General features: G+C 35.2%; 1 protein-coding gene across 2 annotated transcripts in view; it reads left to right on the top strand.

Moving 5' to 3' along the window:
• The first annotated feature begins 3,877 nt into the window (after positions 1–3,877).
• The window catches only part of LOC115455416, a 78,337-nt gene continuing 57,138 nt past the window's right edge, over positions 3,878–25,076 (top strand). For both annotated transcript variants that reach the window (XM_037443366.1, XM_037443365.1), the window contains exon 1: positions 3,878–4,456. In XM_037443366.1, coding sequence (XP_037299263.1) covers positions 4,436–4,456 — 21 coding nt within the window. In that variant the 5' untranslated portion in view covers positions 3,878–4,435. The remainder of the gene's footprint in view (positions 4,457–25,076) is intronic.

Below are 25,076 nucleotides of genomic sequence, written 5' to 3'. Positions count from 1 at the left end.
ATCCAGCGACGCACCTAGAGTTGGGGAGACCTGGGCTAAGTCTAGTTTAAGGATATGCCTAATTAATCAAATAATTACCATCTTATCAAAAAGACTATTTTCGATAGTTTAACTATATAGGTACAAAGTACAATATTTTATTTGTTTATTATGAAATACACAGAAACAACTAAGTACTTACATAAAATGATTGCAAAAGAAATAATCAACTTTGGTTATGTATTAACTACTTATGCTAAATGTTTTTTTAAATGATATAGTGTCTACTGTCTTTAATGGGGACTACGGGCTTTATAAAACCAAGAGGCCCATGTCTACAGCCCAAGAAGCTCACATGTAGATTCGCATCTGTCATTATCTCGTTCTATTCCTTGTTATCAAAAATAGTTTTGTTAACGACATACAAACATTCCTACCTATCTATAAAATGTACTGTTTTCTTCCTTTTCCATAAACAGTTATTATTTTGTATATTCGTTTTTTGAATCCACATTTTGACATCAACTCTCACGCGAATAAAAACACGTTTTGTACAATGTTTTGCAACATGGCCGCGCGACCTTGATTGATTTCGATTTACAATTATCGAATTACGAAATCAAAATATTGCGTACAGTTCGGAAATGACGTCAGAGCGGCAGATTTTCGAGAATCTTCTGTTATTAGTCGTTATTTAGCCAACCATCCCGGTTGGATATTAATCCTTTGAATATATTACATGCATAGCATTTTAATATTCATTTTTATATACTTACTTAATATTAAAAGCAAAGCCACAATTTTATATTTGAGATCAGAATAATTAAACCATCTGTAAAATCCAAATTTGAATAAAATATAATTAAAATTATACAAGATTAAACAACAATTTGGTGATAAATGCTGTCGATTTTCGAATATGGATAACAAGATGGCCGCCACGAAATATGAAAACAATTGAAGTAAAATGGAAATTTGGTCCACACGAAACATAGCGTGCTGTATATTTGACATCGCCGAAGCCCATACATTGTCAAAAACGTTTTAATATTTCTAAATTTACTTAGGGTTGTCACTTGTCACTGAAGTGTTTAACATTTCATGCGGTTTTGTCCGTTTGTACTTTTTAAAGTCTAGATTCTGCTTAGGTATCCTATTAAATGTTTTTGCTGATTTAATTCGTTGATTGTTCGTTGACAAAGCGCCCAGGCATGCCATTTGACCACTTTTTTGTTAGTTGCGAAACTATTTTTTGTACATAATGGCATGTGTATTAAAGTCATTATTATCGGCGAATAGCTTTCAAATGTTAGCCCAAATGCACTGATTCGTTGTAGATAACGCTCACAATACGAAACAAAAAACGTAGCTACCTCTGTTGGCATACCTTTTTTATGTCAGTCACTAGGTGTCTCTGACTCATATGTTTGTTATAACAGACAAACATACAGCATTGTCTTTTGCTATTGTTATAGATGACTGCTAGTTACATTCTCTTGGGGTGCAGCTAGATGGGTAAAATAATAGTTTTTATTGTCCTAAAGCCAATACTAATTTAGAAAATTTTACATTCCATTTTTAAAAGTGACATTCTATTAACATTTAAGAACCTTCTTTGGTTTGAAATAGTATAATGCTGCCAAGGACACCTACTTTAAAAAGGTTTTATAATTTCAATTTATATCGCTTTAAAGTAAAATTCTTGTGTTTTTACACCAACAGACTTACATAATGTTTATTTATTATTAGTGTTTCGCAACAAAATAATACTGATAAGTGACGTTATTCTGTCTAGATAATTCGTAGTATCAAAGCCGTAAATACCATATTTATTTTTGAATAGTTTTAGCGCGTGGTTCCGCCTACGTTAATTTTGAATATTTCGCTTCGTGGGGGTCGATTTCGTGACTCCCTTTTATAAGGTACCTATTAGAGCCACGTGGTACATTTTATTTGTTGATTCGAAGGCCCCGAGATTACTTAATTAGTTTGTATGCGTAGATAGTACTGGAACTCAGTATTTCCAAATTGTTTGTGACTGGAACCACGTCGCATTTTTCTTATTTTGTAAATTCCACAAACACCAGCCGTAAAAATTCCCAAATTGTACAGGAACGAGCATAATCCCGGCCAGCGTAGCATTGATTGGATTGCGAACGAATCCATCCATTACTGTAAAACTGCTGGAGCGATCAAGCGAAAATTCCACTGATAGGCGCATGGATATTATCTATATTCGTACTTAACCTGTAAATCTGTATAAAGGTGTGTAAGATGTCAAAATCGCACAAAAGCTGATAGCAAGAGTCGAAAATATAAAAAAACAATTAAATTTATTTGCGAACAAAAAAGCGTTTCGTTTCAATAAGTTTTTGTAGAAATCTAGCTCTTGGTATAAAAATAAATTAACTTAACCGTCCGACACACTACGCCAATGTAGTACAATCGAAAATTACAGATAATACAAACATTTTTTTATTTTTAAAAACATTTTCTTTGTAATATTTCTTTTGGCTTTTTTCTTTGTTTATTGACCTTATAAGTTCGTAAAAACTTGTTTGAAAGAAAAGAATGATATTATAAATACGTAAGTACTTATTTAGGTACTTTGTGAAATGTTCCATCGAAAAAATATTTATAATAAAATAATGGTTCGTATCTAGGAAATAAAATGTGTTCATATTTTATGTAATATCACATTAGTTAATTACAGAAACTCGTTTTGCAAGTCTATTATAAGATACGCGTTGTAATCAGACGTGAACGCGATTCTAGCGATGTCATACCGATAACGACATTAGATACCTCTATTATAAATCGTAAAACATGTTAACATAGACCTATAAACATAAAAAAAATATATATTTAATCGCTCCATGTTTTAATACAAAAAAAGTTCTAAATGCATAAAATTTAATTTGAATCTCCAAATATTTATTTCAATAAATGACACAGTCTTGGCATAATATAAAAAAAAAAATATGGCTTTAAAAAAAAAATACACATTTAACGACATAAACTAATAGCGATAACAATGTAATTAGCTTATTGCGACACTTAACAAGACTGGTTTCAGTATATCAATTCATTTGATGATGTACTGTGCCAATCATTATTTAAAAAATGTGTGTACGAGTGTGCCTGTGAGCGTGAGACGTTCGCCATCAGGGCCGCCATGTTTACAAATATTAAAATTTTGTTTCATTTACATTCTAATTCCCACGATATTTTGTGAAAGTTTGATTATTTGATTAGAATATATTTTATTTTGCCCTTTTTTAGAAATATATTTATTTATGTGTTTGTGTTTTGGTCTGAATTTGCATTAGTGGTGCTTAATTGTCCATTATATTCGTACATTGACCGTTTCGAACTTTTTAAATTTTATTCTATGAGCGTAGGTATGATTTAACGAGATGCATTATGATTTATGAAATAACTTATTAAAATCAAATGAAGTTTACAAATTCATGGTTTTGGTAGTTTTCTACAATATTATCATGTCAATATACACTTAGCCGTTTTGATGTTAAAACAAAATCTCGATAGTTTATGTAATAGAAGAATATATTTTTATATAATTTAAAAATGTTAAGTTCCAAAGTTAGCAAAATATTTTTTAAATTCTCGAATGTTCACTGGTCTGACTTTAAATTGAATCTAGAATCTCCTCGGTTTCATCCCCTAATATCTCGTCGATAAATAATTATATTAACTATAGTTAATAATTTTCAAAACACTTTAAAAATGCACACATCGCCAGTACATTTCCTCCGGTTTGCATAAAATTAATGAAAAATACATAAATAAATATATAATTACGATAAATAGACAAGGATCAACCCTAACAGCCTCGGCGTGTGAGCGGGCAAGAAAATATCCAACACACAGACACGGGCCAGCCGCGTACCGAAATGGCTGTGTTCATGTCAACGCGGACGAACATCGCGCGCGTATTTTGACTTATTTTTAATCAAACGATCGCCATATTGTTTTTGTTGTGTACCATAATTTGTAAAAAATAAAATTTATCTTTTTTGTTAATTCGGTTGTATAATACAATGATTACGTGTGTTTTGTATGAACCTTTATGACATTACCTAGTGTTTGGATTTAAATTTATAATGTTATCTGTAGTGAATAATTGAATAATAATCCATTTTCGATCGTTATCGGCCCATCGATTCCGTTAATTTGTACGTCCGTTTACTAAATCCGAGTTCCTTTGATTTTTTATAATTAAAAAATAAATTTGCAAAGTGGTAGTGTCCAAAAATAGCTTGTAAAAATAACAGTTTGAGAACCGTCAGAGTTGTGTTTAAATTTAGTGCAATGTCTACGCTGAAAGTTAAAATAAGAATGCATTTGCCATTGTTGTATAAATAGTTAATGTTGTGACTTTCGTGATTTGTGCAAGTGTTACCTTCATGGATACTTTGTCTATGGGATTTTAAAAATGGATAAACCTTTTTTCCGAGTAAGTAAACAAAGGAAATCATCAATCGCTTATCAATTATTTATCTTGTTAAAAGCTTTTCTGTCCAATTGTATGAATGTAAATCTTCTATAAATGTTGAATTTAAAAATAAAAATACCTAAGGGCGAATAATTAATACAAAATCAATTTTGTATTCAGAAAAAAGATAATTGGTAATTCAATTGATACTTTAGTTAACCGGATGACGTCAGCCATTGTCTCCATCGACAATATTTTGAAGGAAGTTTAAATGATACCGTGTTCATTTTATTACATTTTTATGCATATTAATTCGAAAGAAACTTCATACAAGTTCCTAAAACTACAATTTGGTAGTCTTGAAACAATGGTGAAGTGAATATTTGCGGAGGGCGCATTATAAAATATAACTCGTATTTATTAGTAATTTCAACCCTGCTCCGAGCGCCATATCAGCAAAAGCGCTAGTGCGGGGACGCTGTCGATGTATCGACATCGATGTTTTTGTGTAATAAAATCGTTATAAATAGAACGATCTGTTGGGTGAACGTTTTTACGAGTTTTAATATTTATGCGTTTAGGCGAAGACGCAGTGTCGCTTTATCGGTTTTTATATTTTGTGCTTTTTCATAGATTTTTTGCTATTCATTTGAGTTGTTTATTTTTTAATTTCGATAGAAAAAGATGGGGTTTTGGGGTTTGGTTATTCTTAGTATTTCCTATTAAATAATTATATTTTTGTGTGTTTCTGATTTTAAAAACCAAATAAAAATAATTTATTTGAATTGGAGCACGTCATAGGCTTGACTTGATAAACCTAAGCTGATTATTGACCGCAAAATCGCTTTGTCTCTTTCTACATATGGTCACTCTTGTAACTATATGGCTTTCATTTTTTATGATGCGGACATACAGACCGTATTGTTAGCTGACACGCTATCATTTTTTATGTCATTTTTTTTGGCAATTATTTGAAGATACATAATTACATACTAAGTCATTAAGTATTTAAAAGGTGTTTAGCTAGTATATATGCTAGTATTTTAAGTATCTAAAATATACCACCTAGGAGTAAAGCAAGACGCCATTATGACTAATCACCCTAAATGACGTGCATAATGGTATATGAAGGTGTTTGGCCGCGCATCGTATTTTGACAAGTCGTTAAATCAATACTAAGAGTCGGAATACAGGAAAGGTTTTGGGCCGTTTGAAAAACAAAGATAGCATTTGATTACGGATCCGTTTGCGAAAAATACCCCGAAATAAAAAAAAAACAGTTAAAATATACCGTTATTCGAGGTCAGTGCTTTATCTGTGAAATGATTTAGAATCAGTTGAGTTTGAAATAAAACTATTTTTATGATTTTATCACGGTTTATATTAAAAAAAAATCCCGACATTACGAAGACTTTGCAGCCTTCATGGTCACGTGGGGACTGAAGTGTCCTCTGTAAAGTCAAAGTAACAATATCTACATTTTATAATTAGTTGAGTACATCTTTTTACTTTTAACCATTGAATGTTTAGGACCATTGATTTAGAAAGCATTCTGCAGTCATTATAAAAATAGTACTAAAAATTTAATACTTTTATGGATTCTTAGAAAATAATAAGCAGTCTTACATCAAACGATATTTTTAATACTGTATTCCCGCACTCCGGATATTTTCACAGTTTTATGGCCTATTGCTTCCAAAAATAAAACTGGCTACGAATCAAACTACTTAACTAAAACTTGTCAATGGTCATGTTGGCGAGCGAGGGGCGGACGGAGGAGTACACTGGGGGCATACCTATGACACGAGCTCATGTTTAATCAGTTAACTTATTTTGTTACCGCGTTCTTGAACTGTTCTTGCTTATAATGACTGTAAGGAAAAGTTTGAAACCTTAATATAGCGTTTGCCGGAATTAATTTTCAGTTAATATTGGTGATGTAGCTTGGCATACAACTAAGCATGTACTCCACTGAGAATTCCTGTGTCGTTGATAAAGGAAACAACAAATTTCAAAGCATTTAGTCTCAAAACAAATATAAGAGATCAATAATGCATGCGGATTTGAACACGTGGCATTTAGTTTCCAAACTCGTCCGCTGCGGCACGGAGTCTATTGTAATAATAAATACTTTACCGACAAGTTCGCTAATTAGATGGATGTTAAATGAAACAGAATATAAGGTGTTAATTTGATTTTAGGGTGTTATAAATATAATGAACATTATTTTTTATATATCGCGGATGCACGTTACTATTTTTTCAAACGTCAAATAGGTTATCTATCAAGTTAATTATAACCCGACTGATTATAAAAGTGTGACAAATAGACAAGTTTTTACATACAACTGTCGTTTTTAATTCTTATATATGGCATTTTAACCTAAAAACATATATTTTTTGTGATCGAAAAATCATTCGTTATTTAAAATCACAAAATAAAAAGTAATATTAATTATAATTAGTAACAAAATAAATATATATTAAGACGAATCACATCCTCTATTGTTCCTTCACCCCTATTTGAGAAGGGTCGTAAGTCGAGCATCGTTCGCATCGCACATCACTATTTATATTCTATTTCAACTCGCTTCCGTGACTCGTTTCCCGGGGTCAGGCTAACCGTTGCTCCGACACCGACATAATGATTGCGACTGTTACGATCAACTGTCTTTGGTAAGGAGTATTGAAGAATTTGATAACTATGCATATAGGCATCTTATTGAAAACCAGCGATGCAGTATTATATGTGGTATTGCAGTATATAGCTGAATGGGAGGCCCATTGTTAGTGCAATGATTGTTTATGTTATGTAGGATTTTTGTTTTTATTTATTTTTGTCTTTGTTCCAACAATAAACTTCTTTCTTTCTTTCTATATATCTTAAAAAGGTTCGTATTTGGATTTTATTTTCGTCCCATGTGATTGGGGGCGAATCTAACACATTAATAAGCATTCTAAATCGAAATCTAGTTTTTCGAGGTAAAAAATCTAACTAGGTACTATAACAAATATAGCTCGCGGCTACGTCCGTTTATTTATTAATATTTTCAGCGAAAACGAACGCATCGAGGTTAATATTGTAGTATAAAGATACGTATACAAACAATGTTATTTCAATAAAATCTATCCAAACACCACGCGGACGGACAAAGAAAAAATCTAAAATGGCGGAGTTAGTCATCGCGTTAAGCCCGGTGCACACTGGCTAATCGCGCACAAATGGAAAGTTTCAAACGCACCCTTAGGAGGGTGAAAGGCGTGTTTTAAATTGATGACGTGATCAGTACGCAATAGGCTATTTTTCTATGTTTGATTTTGTAAATTATTCTTTATGTAACAGCAAATAGTACTAAAATGAAAACCTGTAAAAACTGCATTGAAATTAGTTAAGAAATTAGGCAGTAATTTACCTTTCAATTATTGCAATGTGCAAGAGTGTGCGCGAGTGGAGATATCGCTCTGTCACGTTCTTTCGCACGCACATTACTTCTGATGACGTCACGTGCGCGTATTGTGCCTTGTATTTCTTATTTTTACCTTTTCTACTAATATTCAAAGGCTTATTGTAGAGGTAAATATTTGATGTAAAAGAACAAAAACGAGTCAAATACCTTATTAAAAATATGATTTGGTTTGTGTAAAATTGTAATGATCATAATGATTTGTTTAATTAATTAATTGACTACGTTTGACTGTACGACAGCAGTTAAACCAAACATAAAGTACTCGGCAGTAAATACAAAATCAAAACTTATAAGTCTGCTATACTTTAACGAAAATAGTTCCGCACGCACACATACACATTCGTGACAATGACGTCACGTGAAAGAGATGATGTATCAAAACCTATTATATCTGTAATAATCTTAATTGTCACTATTTTGAGCCTTCAGATTGTGTGTGCTAATGGTAATTCTGTACGTTTTAATATCCCATCTGTTTAGAAAAGGACAAATTTGTTAGTTTCGTGTTCGTATAGCGTTGTCTCTCTCACTCCTCCGTCTCGTGATAATATTTACTGCTGTACCGTACAATTTCTCAATTGCATTAGATTCGGTCGATTCCATTAATGTCTGCGCAACTTATTGTTTAGAACCTTAAGTGTAATAAAAGAAAGATTAAAATAGATTGTACACAGAAATCGCGATTACTCATATTTTTATTTATGTCCCGCGATAAATCAATGCTTCTCAACATTTTTTTGGCGGCGAGCCAGTGGTTGAAGTTTACGGAGCTGTCACTGGTAAAGGGGGGGAAGGGATATATGTATTTTTTTTTCGAATTGAATAAGTTACTTCATAGTTTTCGAAAATGTATTTTATAAATTTTACGTTTTTTTTTTAAACCTCACACTTATACATATCTTTTTTTCGAAAAACCATAATATATTAAGAAAAAAAAATTAATTTGTTTCATTAATTTGAAATACACACGCTCAAGCCTTTTATGCTCGAAAGGGTAGGCAGAGGCGTAATTGGTGCACCCATTTTTCGCCGTGTGTATTCCATTCTATGATGTGATAAGGCCGAGCCTATCGTCATATCCCGCCGATACTAAATAGAAAACCCCAATAGCACTGCTCCACCCGGGATCCGAACCCGAGACTTCATTGCAGTGTCGTATCGCATACGTGATAGAACTAAACCACCAAAGTACTCATACGGGTACTTATGTAATTCCGAGAACACATTGCATTCACTATGTCGAAGTTCTTTTCCTACTGTTTAGGGGCCGTTTAATTATTGATTTTTTTAACCCCCTTGTTAGCAAAAGTAAGTTAAGGTCACACCCCCTCTGTCATACCTACATGAGCATATGTTTACAAAATCTATATACACTACTTTAAAGCTATTTACTTAACAAAAAATAAATAACTATAGCTGACATAATCACTGTTTAGAACCCCTTCGTCATTCATATAAAAAAAAAACTAAAAACCTTCTTTAGCTCTTACATATTACTTCAACAGCTCCTTATGAACAATCTACACTCGAGCAATATGTCACTAAAATAATCTAGCTCTCGACTCCAAATCTAGTTTGGATATTGTAGAACTAGTTGCGCAGACGCAGCACGATGCTACACTTTCTATTTGGTTTGGTGAGATGATCCGCTAATACTTTGTTTAGGCCAGTCGCGGACGCAGTGTGAGCGCGGATCGCGTAGAGTTCCGTATATCGGCCTTTTGTTTTATATTTCGTTTCTAATGGATTGTAAGTGTGTTACGCTGCCTACCCTTGAGCATTCAATATTAAGTTTTTCTACATAAATATAATGTGATTTAGGAATTAAATTCTACTTCATAGTTTTCGAAAATGTATTTTAAAAATTATGCATGTTGTATCCCTCATACAATTATCCTTTTCTCGAAAAACCATAATATGATAGAAAGAAACCTCATTTATTTCATTGATTTGAAATACACATACACTCACACTTTTTATCCACGAAGAGTAGGCAGCCACAATTAGTATTCATTTTCCGCCATGTTTATTCCGTCCATAATGTGATAGGGGCAATCCTATCGCTATATCGGGCATTAATTCCAGACTCTGATTTGATACTCAGTAGACAAATCCAATATTACTGCCCGGGATCGAACCCGAGACCTCGGCACTGCAGTCGTACCGTAATACAACTAGGTCACCGAGGCAGTCGTATAACGTAGGTTATTTTTATACTGAATCGATTTTAACATTTAATATAATGCCACATTAATGAGTAACATAGGCCATAATATAATTGTTTGCAAAGTTTTTCATTAATGCTCGGCTCCTACTGGTCATAGCGTGATGTAGCCTAAATCCTACCTCAATTAATGGACAAGCAACAGTACGCTAAATCAATTTTTGGCTTATTTCCGTTAGAATGCAACATTATTATTTCTTTATCTTTTATGAGCTTACAAAATCTCTTTTTTTTTTTGCTAAAAAATAAATAATTCTTGATTTACACAAAACTCGTAATGAGAAAGCTTTAGTATTATAAAATGTATCTTATTTTTCACTTTAAACGTCTCCTGTGAGTTACATTTTCAAATTAGCGTAGTGTTAATTGCAGCTGTCGAAATAATGTTTCAATTCGAACCAGTAGATCCTAAATTAGTGCGTTCAAACAAACTCATCAGCTTTATATATTAGAATAGATAATATAATATGATTTTGTTACGTTTGTTCAGCGAAAAATTAGCATTCGTGGTGTCAGCCGACCTGCCCGCTTCGTCATTCATTCTATGCATCTAAAACGAGCAAGTCATGCGCTACGATTGTAAACATCTTAGAACTACAACGATATCAAAAGCTTTGTGTATGGTAGTGTTAACACTAATCATCCTTCTTCTTATTTGTTATGGCTGCCACTGTGTTTGCCAATGTCAAGTAATAATATCAGATACAAAACAAAAGGAGACTTAAAATTAGGTCATCAAATAAACTCCATTTTCCATCATACGCTCGCCTTTATCTTAAAGATATTGACCAACGTTAGTGTACATGTTATAATAACAGGCTACGATATTCTTTACAGAGGAAATAAACAGAGAAGTAAGGGAAATAGTCGCTAATCAAAGTAGACTATCATGTACCTTCATAAATTATAACTATAAATAGCATTGATAAATAGCCTCTACATTCTACACTTTTGTGTTTATACCAACATTTTTTTTACAAAAATAATGTTACAATTACACTTAACGTGTACAGGCGATTTGGAGTTTTGATTCTGCTCGGGTACTTTAGTGGCTGACTACTTTTTTTAATACGTGTAAGACGAAGTGACCCCACTAAACTTGATGGTAAATGGAGTAGGGTCCAATAGAATGTCGATTGACGAAATGATTACCCTGCGGCAATCGACACAGTTATGCCGGCTTGTTGGAGCCGGATATATACAAGCTGATCCCGGAACGCCAGACTTACGTGAGCCACTATGGCGGGCTTTGACACCTTGTGTACGATGTTGGCTATCCGGGCGGATATAAAATATATCCTACCTAAATACCTAGCATGTTATTACAATATAACTAGAAATAAGTGAAAAACAGCGCCAGAATCTGGCCATCTCTCGCGGCTCGCTATGAATGAATGTCGCCTTCAATGCCCACGCTCCATTTGCGCACTCCGCGAGGAATTCACTCTGACTGGCGTTATTGTTAACATCAACTTTGCCCGTGGCTTTTCTCGGGGTGATTTGAGTATATTTCAGGCCTTTTATGTCCCTTCTTTTTTGAGGCACGCTAATTTTCGAAATTTTTAAAACCATATTTCTTGTACCCCTCACCCTTCCTGTACTTTGTAATGGCAATTTCTTCAATATTTTCGTAATTTCCTTTGAGAGCACTGCGTGCGCCGCGCGTCCCCCACAAAAAGCCTAAATAGGAACCCAAGGGCAGTATTAATATATGCTATTCAGCATCGCTCTCAAGTACGATATCAGCCGTGACGTTAAGTTACAGTGAGCATCAGTATCGTCAGTATTTAATAAACTAAACAACATCTCAAATGATATATTAAGTGATAACATATAACGAATTTTGACAGCTGAGTTTCGTTTATGAAACTGCATCAACTCAGCTGTCAGGCGCTTAAATGATAGCTCAGGTTTGTTTATTAAATAGTTCATCTTAAACGTCTACTTAAGATCCTACTCAGAGGTGAGATCGGATTTTTAATACGACCCTTCGCAATCAAATTCAACGTCTTCAAAACAAATTTAAAGTTTGGAATAAGACGGTATCGTGACTGCTGCTGGTGAAGGATAATCATTTGTTAGCTGGTACTATTGTAGGATGCTTTACTTCTCGGCAGTCGACACAATTATGCCGGCCTGTCGGAACCGGATATGGACAAGCTGATCCCGGAACGCGACATACGTGCGCCACTATGGCGGGTTTTAACACTTTGTGTACGGTGGCCCGCTATACGGGCGGATATAAAATATATCCTACCACCTGCAGCAGAGACTGCTTCAACAAGATTTCTGGAACTCCCATCATCCCTCCCCACCCTAACCACTATTTTTAGGCTAGAAACCCAGTTATGCTCCGTTTTGCATTGTTTATTGGTTGTCAGATGGCCGAAGAGTTTGATTGCCGGCATATAAAAAACGATATGCGTAGTGTAATCAATGCAAATGCATTCACGCATTTTTACGATCTTGCATAATACCAATATTTTATTCAACAATTTAGTTATTGTTTACATAACATGTTTGTTAGTTGACGATAACGACGCAAAACCGACATAATGAACACATTAATATACAAAATATGATAGATCTGAAATAAACACCGCCTTAAGTGTGTTTCTAATTGTATTTTACTGATTCAGTTTTTTAGAATAGACTTATAATATTCATTATACTCATTCTAGAATTTGTCGCATAGCCATTTTTTTTTAACTAAACCTAAATGTTTTCCTTCTGAACCAGTTCCTCGTCAGATTTATTAAACCAGTATCGTCCCAATGAGATTTTGTTTCTTTGAACGGCTGAACCAAATTCGATGAAACATTCATAAGCAGATAGGAGACTTCACAAAGTAACCTTACCTAAAATAGTTTTTGTCTGCGACTCCGTCCGCGTGGGAAAAAAATTCGGGGATAAAAGGAGCTACCTATTAGTAAAAAAAATTGAAAATCGGTTTAGTAGTACCCGAGATTAGCGCGTTCAAACAAACAAACTCTTCAGCTTTATATATTAGTCTAGATTTATCTCTACAAATGGACTTTCCCACGGGTTGAGTCCTGATAAAATAGTTGCAGTTGTAAATAGACTAATGCCGATGCAGTTTACGTAGGTCGTATAGTGCAACCATGGTTACTAGAGCAGAAAGGCCAGTTGCGAAGGACAGAGTGTGATGGGTTCCCACTGGATGCTACTGGATGGCAACGGATCCTGGATCAATTAGAAGCACTTTTTGTGTAACCTATTTTTTTTATTGCTTGGAATGACGAGACGAACTTGCCGTTCGCCTGATTGTACGGTGATCGCTAACCAGGCGGATATAAAATACATCCTACCACCAGCAAAACAACTATTTTTATTTCTGTAACTATATTTCTTCTGCGAAGTGTGATTTGTAAATCCCACTGTCCTCTTAAGTCTTAAGGCAGTTTCGCTGTGAAGTAGAATATTAGCTGAGACGCTATCACCTTAAGGTCGGCAACTTAAGATAGTCCCTATTTAATAAACCCATATTAACATCAGCTCAAGTGATAGAAAGTCACAATAAGTGACTGATTTTGACCACTGAGTTTTGATTATTAAACAACGTCGACTCACCTGCAGACAAGCTCTTAAACGACAACTTAAGCTTGCTTTATTATATAGCTCAATACATTAAACATCTACTTGTAATCCTATTCCAAGGTGAGATAGATTTAGGAATATGGCCCTTAATGTAGGCCAGAAAGTAACATAGCCTGTACATACACAAGAAATTTGCGAAACGTGGGAAATATATCAAAATATTGTTCTAGAAGCGCTCATAACATATTACAAACTGCGCCTATACAAAAAAAAAGCTAAACGGATATCGCAGTGCGCGCCTACCCTGACGCCACGTATGGCCTCCAAAAATTATAAATTATGCTAATGTTATTGGCGCTGGCAACATTTAGACTTCCTTTTTTAATAATTCTCATAGAGTTAAACACACACGCAGAGATGGACATTGATTTATTATTATAGACATTATGAGCTATAACAAATTACGTAACGTAAATTATTTGTCGATAAACAACTTCCTTATATGTATCGCTAATATGTTAGTGATGCAGCTCGTGTCGATACGAGAGTGTATTTTTTGTCGATTTTTTTGTCTTGATAGTTTGCGTTTCGTCGATCGATAAGCGAAATTAAAAACGTAGAGCTTGGGCAATTTTTTTGTAATAAAACGTTTAATTTGTCTATGAGTGATAGGTTTTATATCTAAAAAAATACTTTTTTTGTACATAAAAATGCGAGCGGAGCTGCGTGCCAAACACTCTTAGGTAATTTAAACAACTTTATTATCCAATGTGGTATAGCTAGTAACTATAGGAAAGGTTTTAAACATATCACCATTTTAAAAATAAACACTTCTGCGTAAACGCTTACCAATCAACGGGTCGTAAATGCTAAAATTAGTGTTAGACGACTATTTATAAGAGAGAGCCCCGTGCTCCGCCGTAGGGTCGTTTAATAGCGTGTTTAATTTTAATTTACGACTCCTCAAATCGGCCGGTTAAATAAACTGTAGCGTTATTTTTGTGTGTTGTTTTTGGAACATTGTGACGCGGGGCCATGTGCGCGCGTATTTTTGTTGATAATAGATGGCGCTTAATTGAATTAATTTTCGGATTGCGGACTACCCGCTATCAACATTTTTACTATTTCAATGTATTTGAAAAGTGCTAGCCGGAGATGTATTGCACTCTACAGGAAATAGAGGTGTGATAATGTAAAGTATAGTTTCACGCCTTGATCCCAAAGGGATAGGTAAACCAGTGCAGACATGTCGACGAGCATGTATCGCTATATCGAACACAAATTCCAATCGCAAGCAACTCAAATGTATGTGTGTCATGTGTGTCCTCTTTCATAAAATTTCCTTAAGGAAAACAACGATGTTAATATTAAAATAACTCGTAAATGTTGGGAAAAAATGATAATTTTGATCTGATTCCAAGTTCATTAGTCCACGTGTATTATATAATGATTATTATATAATTTAATTTAGTATAATTGTAACCATGAAGGCTGCAAACGCTTCGAAACGTCGGGATAAAAAATTAAATAAACATCCGGGATAATATCCAAAGAATAATAAATCTGTAAACTAGTTTAGATGTCTATTGCGAATATCCTAGTATTATAAATGGGAATGGCAGGATGTTTATCAGGAATAAATGCAGTAACTGCTGAACGTATTTGGATGAAGTTTGGCACACGGATAAACTATGTTTTAGATTTAACATATGGGCTATTTTTTGTCCCTGTAATTAGCTTTCGTGAGGGATATTTGGATTTTTAATCTGATTTTAAAGTAATTGATCTCTAGAGTAAGGGAAAGGAATTTCGTAGTGGGTTTTTATACCCAGTTATATGAAGCCCCAACAATAATAAAAGCCTACAGGATGGTGTGGTAATCTTTGGAGGAGGCATATATTCAGCAGCGAACGTCCTAAGGCTAATGGTAATAGGGATAACACAGGAATCGAATAGAACTTCTATAGATTCTCGTCCACTAAACTACAACAGATCCTGCTTTTATAGGTGACCGAATAAACGATGAGTCAACGCGAGTGCGAGAATAGGTACAGCATGACGCTACACAATCCGTTTGCCACAATTATTGGGTTAAACATCGACGGTACGATTGGTCGTGGGTTCGATTTCTGTGTAGAGACTGTAGGGTCCTGCGCGCACTGGTGGAGCGGCTGGGTAAGGGGTAATAACAATGTGTCTAGGTTTAACAATAGTATCTGTTGGTGTTTGTTTTTAAGATAAAGAGTAGCCTATAGCACTCACGGGTCATGTGGCTTCCTAATAGTGAAAGAATTTTCAAAATCGGTTGTGTGAGATAGTGATATTTCGGTTCGACTTCCTGACTGCCCTAGGTAATGCTTTTTTATCGCTATTTTATACCACACTAGGTTTTGCTCGCCGCTTCGCCCGTTTTTGTGCCAATTCCTGAGATCAAAAGTAATGTAGCTTCCTAATAGTGAGAGAATTTTCAAAATGGGTTCAGAAGTTCTTGAGATTATACATCACGAACATATAGCGTCCGGAGCTGCTATTCTGGCCGGTATTTGCAGGGAGTCGATCCAAGTTCTAGCTAACGGATAATTTGATATCGTTACTACGCCTTAATACCATTTTTTTTTTTATCCTTAAATACTACTTTCGATTGAAATAAGTCTGAGAGTTCTTCCAATCCCTTTATCGATAAGGCGTGAACTTACGAACGATTTAACGATCCCCCCTATTTCCCAAATAACCAAACAATAGTAATTAATGCGCACACAAACATCCCCATCGAACATGGCCAGATTTCAGCGGGCGATGTGCACGTGGGGGCGACCCCCGCGTGCACCGGCGGGGGGCTGGGGGGTCGGGGGGTTACACCGGGTCAGTCCGTCACTCGGTTACAGTAAAGCCGTATCAATCAATACCTTGATAAGGCTTTGGGTATATCCGTTCGTTTCCGGCCTGCGTTTTGTCAGGAACAAGATTGTTGGCATGCGTTTTGACTGGATACCTGGTGGTGGTCGATTTTTTTGTTATTGCTTTGAATGATGAGACGAGTTCACCGTTCGGCTGATGGTAAGCGATACGACCGCCCATAAACAGTAGAAACACCGTCCGACACTTTGAATTACAAAGTATTGTTTAGTATGCCACTGCGCTCGCCATCCTGAGACGTGAGATGTTAAGTCTTATTATGTCCAATAGTTACACTGACTACAATGTCCTTCAAACCGGAACACAACAGTGACTACACACTGCTGCTTGGCGGCAGAAATAGACATCGCGGTGGTGCCTCCTCTCACATATGGGAGACCTACCTCCAGTAAATGTTAAAAAAACGTGTCGTTTTGAAAAGAGTCAAGTTAAGTGTTGTGTACGTCTAATGCTAAAGCTGTTTTAGTGTCTAATGACGTTAATTAACGCGTTAGAGGCGAACCCTCTGATTGTATACCTCTCAAAGCATAGGTGTAAGCAAGATTCATCTAAGTTAGATATTTGTTGACATTTAATTTTAATTTAATTTTACACGATATCTATAACATTTTTGGCTGTAGAAATTAATCTTAATATATTTTTTTCTCACCTTCTTAAAATCTATACAACGTTACACATTATAAAATAAAGTCGTCCGCAGCGTCTGTATGTATAAACGCGATAAACTCAAAAACTACCCAACGGATTTCGATGGAATTTGGTATGGAGATAGTTTGAGACCCTGGAAAGGACATAGACTACTCATTATCCTTCTATATCTTCTATTATCCTAAAAGTCTTCAACGCGAGCTAAAGTTAGTTTATAATAAAACTGATATACACACTGACCGGGCAATGCACGGACCTATGTGAACGAACCTTATATTGATTTGATAACAACGAAGTTACCTCTAACAGATCAGACACGATTTACGCAGAATGTACAGAGTTCGATTCCCGATAGTAGAATTATTTTAGTTTCAGGATTTGTAGTAAGTAAGTAGTGGAATGGAGTGTTAGTGGCGTAGAGTAAAGGTTTTCGATAACATATACGTACTTATATGCATAAATGTGGTCTACAAAGCGTTCCAATGATATGTAATTATAGCTTAATGCTGATACTAAATATACTACAGAAAAACTGTGAACGTTGTATATAAATACATAGCGGCCCGCTCTGGCTTCGCACGGGTATAACATAACAAAATAACAGTATTTCTCCACTATTTAATGGATGTTATTATACATATAATCCTTCCTCTTGAATCACTCTATCTATTGAAAAAAACCGCATCAAAATCCGTTGCGTAGTTTTAAAGATTTAAGCACACATACATAGGGACAGAAGCGACTTTGTTTTATACTATGTAGTGATTTATATGTTACAAAAATTACGAAAGGGGAGGCGGTAGGAATCGGGGGTATAATGATTTTTTATGTTTACGCGAATGTTAGACATTGATGTAAAACTGTTTTTTGGATTTTGATGCGGTTTTCTATTATATTATGATTTTCTCCCGACGTTTCGAAGACTGATGAATGAACCTTAAAACCTAAAAAAACCTTCATATGACGAAGCGGGCTGTTTTTTAATTATAATATATATTTTTTTATAATTTTAAAATGTGGATATTGTAACTTTGACTTTTCGGACGACCAACGCCTCAGTCCCCCCATGGCTAAGAAGGCTACTAAATCTTCGAAACTGCGGGAGAAAAGACAAAATTATAATATAAAAAATCACGATAAATTTCAAAAAATACTTTTACTTGAATACTGAGTGTACTTAGTGGATATTGGCTGTAAAATTCAACTCTAAAGTAATTTTGGAGTTCACTGCGCTATCTGCAGAAATCGGGATGATTCGGGTGCATTGTGATTCCTTTGTCTTTATATCATGCAACGTATCTATTTTGATTTTGTGTGAGATAGTGATATTTCAGTTCGACCTCGTGAAAGCCGTAGGTAATGTTTTTTCCTCGCTATTTTATACACTAGGTTTTACTCGCCGCTTCGCTCGTTTTTGGGCCAATTCCTGAGATCAAAAGTAGTGTATATCAAAGGGTTTAGCTTCGTATCAATGACAGAATTTTCAAAATAGGTTAAGTCGTTTTTATTTTATCCATAACTAACATAATATGTCAAATCTTTTCTCTATATTAGTTTAAATAAAATCAATAATACTTATAAGATTTCGTGACCTAAAATTCTATTGTAGATTTCTAGAACACAAGCGCGATATCGGAGGTCGTCGGCCGATACCTGACTGATGACGTCACGGTCGCCATTACCACAATAAATTAATAAAAACGCACAATATTTTCAGTTCCACATGAAATGAGTTGATTTTATTCGACGTCGTGTCCAACGTAATGGAGAGGTTCCCAAACTTCGTGCTGACTTCGTTTATATTTGGATGCTAATTTTCATTACTGACTCACTTATTTGTATATGTTTTTTAAGGACAAAATACATGCTTAATTATTCTTTGAAACGTCCTCTATCTGTCGGTGAAAGTCCCGTTAAAATCGGTTTAGTCGTTTTGGAGATGAACACAGATGAACAAACTGGGAAAAAAAAGATCTTTACTTCATCGGGTGACCGCACTTTTGTTAGGTGACCTATGCTACAAAAGGGAAATTGTTTTGGAATTACACTTTTTTTACAAGCTTTTATTTGACTTGCAATATATGTATGGTTTTTGTACGTATGTACGTATTTGTATGTACGTGCAAGGCATACTGAGCCCACAGCACCTGGTGATAAGTAGAGTGGGGTCTTAAAGAATATCGACTGACGAGAGACGATTACCCCTCGATAGTCGACACAATTATGCCGGCCTGTTGGAACCGGATATACACAGGCTGATAGGCCATAATGGCGGGTTTTTAACACCTTGTGCACGGTGGTCGCTATCCGTGCGGATATAAAATATATCCTACCACCAGAAAAATGTATATGTTCGGGTGAAATCTTGCAAATGAATTTTGAAGCAGTTATCCTCAAGTGATTTGAATGGAATTTTGCACACGCGTTTAGTTTGGGTGACATTGTGAATCCAATATGGCGGACGGCTCAACATGATGAACTAGTTATTTTTGTGTACGCCAATGATATGGGTATCAAATTAAAATATATTTATGCTGAGAAAAATTAATAATTAAAAAACAAACGAATTTTTAAATCGAACCAAACTTTGTTTTATGAATAACTAGCGACCCGCCCCGGCTTCGCACGGGTGCAATGCTGATACTCTATACACTACAGAAAAACTGTGAACGTTGTATATGAAAACATAGCGGCCCGCTCTGGCTTCGCACGGGTATAACATAACAAAATAACAGTATTTCTCCACTATTTAATGGATGTTATTATACATATAAACCTTCCTCTTGAATCACTCTATCTATTAAAAAAAACCGCATCAAAATCCGTTGCGTAGTTTTAAAGATTCAAGCATACAAAGGGACATAGGGACAGAGAATGCGACTTTGTTTTATACTATGTAGTGATTATAAGAAATGTGTTTATACTGTTTAATTTTGAGATTTGAAATTCGTGCAATTAGTGTTAAAAATTAATGTTTTGTATTCAATTATCGCACTGCAAGTCTGTCTGTCTGTTATTTATTTTTTTATTAAATATGAACTTTACATTCGGAATACTTATCAACACAATTATGCAGATTTCCTTGACCGTTCAGCGAGCGATTAACAATCAACACAAATATAGTTGCTGTGGGCGATTCATTATCTGATTTTTTTTATTATTAAGTTCTCAAAATTACTCAATTTTCCTGAATGGTATATTCCAACATTTAAATTCATATTTGCAAAATAAAAACAATTACAGTAACAATTCTCACGGACACCGGGAGATAGGAGCCACAACGGAACAGTTTGCTAACACCTTATTTCGTTGGGTTACCACGAAGGCTGCAGTCTCCGAAACGTCGAAGGAAAATTAAAATATGAAAATCGCGATAAAATACGCTAAAAGTTTTATTTCATTCTCCGCTAGTAAGGGACGTATGGTCACCCTAGGTCTTCTGGATGACTTAAGGCTAGGATCGAACCCTTGGCCAATTCGAACTCTTACAGTACCACGACTATGGCTACTCTTTATCATAACAAAATAAAACCCAATCGACATTTTCCTGTTTACAAACTGTTTATACTTGGAAATAAATTAATTGCATCGTCTTTTCCCGATATTAAAATCCGGATTGTCCATTTAATGCAACCCGCCTGTTCACCGTCTCACTTATAGACATTTTGATAATGCGTTATAAAATGAAACCATATAGTCGTCTTTAGCTCTGCTAACATTGTGCCAAAAGCATCAGAGAATAACGAATATTTTCACCTAATATTCCAGTTTTACTATTATTTTTTTTATATTGTAGTTAAGTGCGTGTATTTCTAACTGAAAGCGTGATTTTGCGGCTGCGACGAATACTCCTAGATTAGTAATGGCATTAGGGAGTGTAATTATTATATTAATCTGTTAGCAGTTTTATTTTCAAGAAGACAAGTTGGTTTCATTTAGTAACGCAATGTCAAAACGACCTTCTGATGAATGTAAAACTTTGTCAATACATTTGTTAGTAAAAATGGATGCCGTTAAACGAATTTTGAGGATATTTGGTACACAGGACATGTCTCTAAGAACATGAGCAACTTTTTATCTCGAAAACTTACTCATTGAAAGTCATATTCCGGACACATTGGATTCTGAAGAAAGGTAGTTCTCATAATTAATTAAAAAAAGTAACCAAATGCTCCTCCCGATCCAGTCATAGGGGATACTTAGTTCTGGCAATTGACATTTAAAAAAAAAGAAACAAAATGGGTTCTCACAACCCACAGTCTTAATATAGTTTTAAAATGAAACAAGAATGCATTTTTTTTATATCATATCTTGGATGCAGGTCGCTTGACACGACCGCCTGGAAATCTTTAAGGCGACTTTATATGGTTGATGATAGTGATATCCTGGGTATTAATATCGGATGCCGCCTCCCCACTTCCCTACTTGCCATCACCGTGGCCCTCTACGAGATGTCACAATTACCAGCATAATTACGTTATGATATCCAAAAGTTTCGTGTTCTGAAAAATAGTTTGTTATCAACGCATGCGCACTTATCTGTATAATGCTGTTCATATCTCCATCCTTTGCCTTTAGGGCCACGTACGTGATATTGACGATAACTGTGCGATGTTTGTTTCTCGAAAGATCACGGATTTTGTTTGTATGACATTTTCCTGATTTTTTATTTCATAATAACTGACAAAAATGTTGAGGAAAAGTATTATTTTTAGAATATATTTACCTTCTTTATCCGAATACAGCGAAGCGAGGAATAATAATTATGAAATAAAAAACTATATACATTAAAAATATCTCAAAATATACTGGTCTCTTACTTATTACTATGATATTATGAAGGCAAATGTTCGGATGTTTGTTAAAAGTAAACACAGAAACAGCTGAACGAATTAGGATAAAATTTTGTATACGGTTACCACACGCCCTGGTTTAACGCATAGGCTGCTTTTATCCCGGTAATATGCTCCAAGGAAAATAAGAAAAACAAAAGACTTTTCATGAGATCGAGCTGGCGTTATAATGTTTTGTAGCGGGAATGCTGTTTACGCGTGCTGTATGTACAAAACCTAGTAATTAATAATATTACCTGGAATAAATAAATCGTTTTACTAATAAAATCCACATTACCTTTGTAAAGGCTATATTTTTTTAATACTATATCAATGCACGCGTGAAATACGCTTTTTATGTAAAAAAAATTGTCTGTAACCCTGGGATTTTCTTTTTGCTATACATGTTTTATAAATTTCGATTAGATAGCTTCTAGAAATACAGCCAGCGAGCTGATTTGCTAGGAGAGCACTTCAGTATAAAATACTGTAAACTCATGAGCTGATGCTGACAGAGCCTATGGTGAACAGTGGACATAATCGGGCTGACGATAATTACGATATGAAGATGAAAAGATTTGTTTGAGTAAATAATTTGTAATAAATAATAATGCTACAATATTGTTTTTATTATATATCGTATATCATTCTTTGGTGGTCCTTAAATAAATAAATGATAAAAAACTAAAAGATGCGCGGTAAGCAAAATTATTTGGCATAAAAATAAGATTTCTTTGCGCATTAAAAATGCATGCAAAGTTTGGAAGCCGCAGTCGCTGGTACCCTAAACCTATATACGGGCGTTACATTAGAGAACAGGGTTGTGCCGCAGGGCTGCCGCGCGACAGTTATTGATTAATCTGGATAATAAGGTTTAGATTTCTTTTTCGTTTAATTAGTTTCGTCTATGTTATAGAGATTAATTTGTTTTTATTTGAACGCGCTAATTCTAATTATTGGGGATGAAAAATACCTGTACCATGAGATGCTGGGTATTCTGAGTTGTGACGTGTACAAATGCAGTGGATTTGGTGAATAAAAAATATATTTACGCAATTACTTTAGGAAATTTAATATAGTACAATTTGCTAATTACTGTTATTTATTGACTCTGTAGTACATTGTTAAGTATAAATTGTATTCAAATTGTTTCAGAATCGTCTGTCAAATTTATCGACGATATACCCAATATTATGTTCTGTGTTATCATTTTTATACACTTGCCTCGGTCTATCTCTGCACCCCGCTAAAGTCAACTGGGAGAGAATGCCCTTCGTATTTAGTCCACCTGTATACCACGTGGATAAGATTTTAAATAAATAAATATTTGCAAATCACCATCTTTCGCAATAAAAATCATAATCCCTCCCCGCGGTGCTAACCCTACGTCCACCGAGCCCCGGTTCACGGGCTCACGTTTTATTAACCTCTGTGCGGGCGAGACGCAAACATCTCCCCCTCTCGCTCGCACTTGTCGCGCGGCCGAGCTGTTAGTTTTCTTCGAGAAAAATTAATGGCCAATACAGATATGGCGTAATATGTAGAGGTCACGTGATTTGGACCCGCTGGCGATGCGCCTACGCTTCGTCTTGAAGTGCGAGCAACGTATTGCAGAAAATAACGCAATTTTTAATATTAACATTATCTGTTTCGCGAAACAGCTGCGCAAACGCTGTTCTGTTGTTTTTGTTTCAAATTTGAATAATGTATGAATTCATATCTAGAGCGGCGATAGCCTAGTTGGGTGTGGAACGGACTGCTAAGACGAATGTCCGCAGGTTCAAATACCAAGGGCACACATCTCTGACTTTTCTAAAAAATCATGTGTGTATTCTTTGTAAATGTATCGTTCGCTTTAACGATGAAGGAAAACATCGTGAGGAAACCTGCACGTCTGAGAAGTTCTCTATAGGAATTTCGAAGGTGTGTGAAGTCTACCAACCCGCACTAGGCCAGCGTGGTGGACTAAGGCCTAATCCTTCTCAGTAGTAGAGGAGGCCCGTGTTCGGCAGTGGGCAAGTATATAATACAGGGCTGATAATATTATTATAATATCTAGAGAATCTTGATATAGAACATGTCTTTAAAATCGATTGCGCTGTTTGCTGTGTGTGCATTACTATGATTCATTGTTGTTTTTTTCGACATATTTATTCTTATACCGGCACAGTTAAGTGTCAACACTGTACCTGATTGTAAGTGGAGTGGGGTCCAATAGAATGTCAACTGACGAGAGATGATTATCCCTCGACAGTCGACACAATTATGCCGGCCTGATATACTCATAATGATCTCGGAACGCGACACACTTACGTGGCATACTATGACGGGTATTAACACCCTGTGTACGGTAGTCGCTATATAATGTAAAATATATCCCAGTAGCAAAATCATAATTTACTTATAAAATATTATACGTAATGTATAATTTAACATTAAAAAAAAACGTTAATTATTGATACCACACTAACGAAACACCCTGTGTAAACAAAGCACGTTTTATTTAACCTAATTGATATGACGTCTCCGAAAAGTCATTATAAAACGCACGTAAAGCGTGTTAGTCATAACTCCTGGAAGGGCAGGTAGAGAGATTACGAAGAAGTATTTCACCGCATTATCGTCCTTTACTTTATGGCCATTGGTCAAACTAATTCTACGTAAATTGTACCACACGCGAAACGTATGTAAATACCTTTTAAACACAATGACAATATCAAAACTGTTCAGTACGATGGATAAATACCAATATTTGAAATAATGAGGTTAGATCTGTGTACGTGGACTTAAGAATAACAAAACATACTTATAAACCAACTACATATTGTCATATATACACATTGGTCCCCGAAGGAGTGAACAGAGTTGCAATAAGAGTACCCAAATTTGTGATGATGTGATAGAGAGCGAGGTTATCGCCATATCGGGAAAGAATTCCAGACTCCGAGCTGATACTGAGCAGAAAACCCAATACCTATCCTTGAATCATTTGAACCT

Source organism: Manduca sexta, chromosome 26 (genome assembly GCF_014839805.1).
Source record: "Manduca sexta isolate Smith_Timp_Sample1 chromosome 26, JHU_Msex_v1.0, whole genome shotgun sequence".
NCBI classification, from domain to species: Eukaryota; Metazoa; Arthropoda; class Insecta; order Lepidoptera; family Sphingidae; genus Manduca; species Manduca sexta.
Note: the sequence above shows the minus strand (reverse complement) of the source record. Positions and strands in the feature narration are given on the sequence as shown.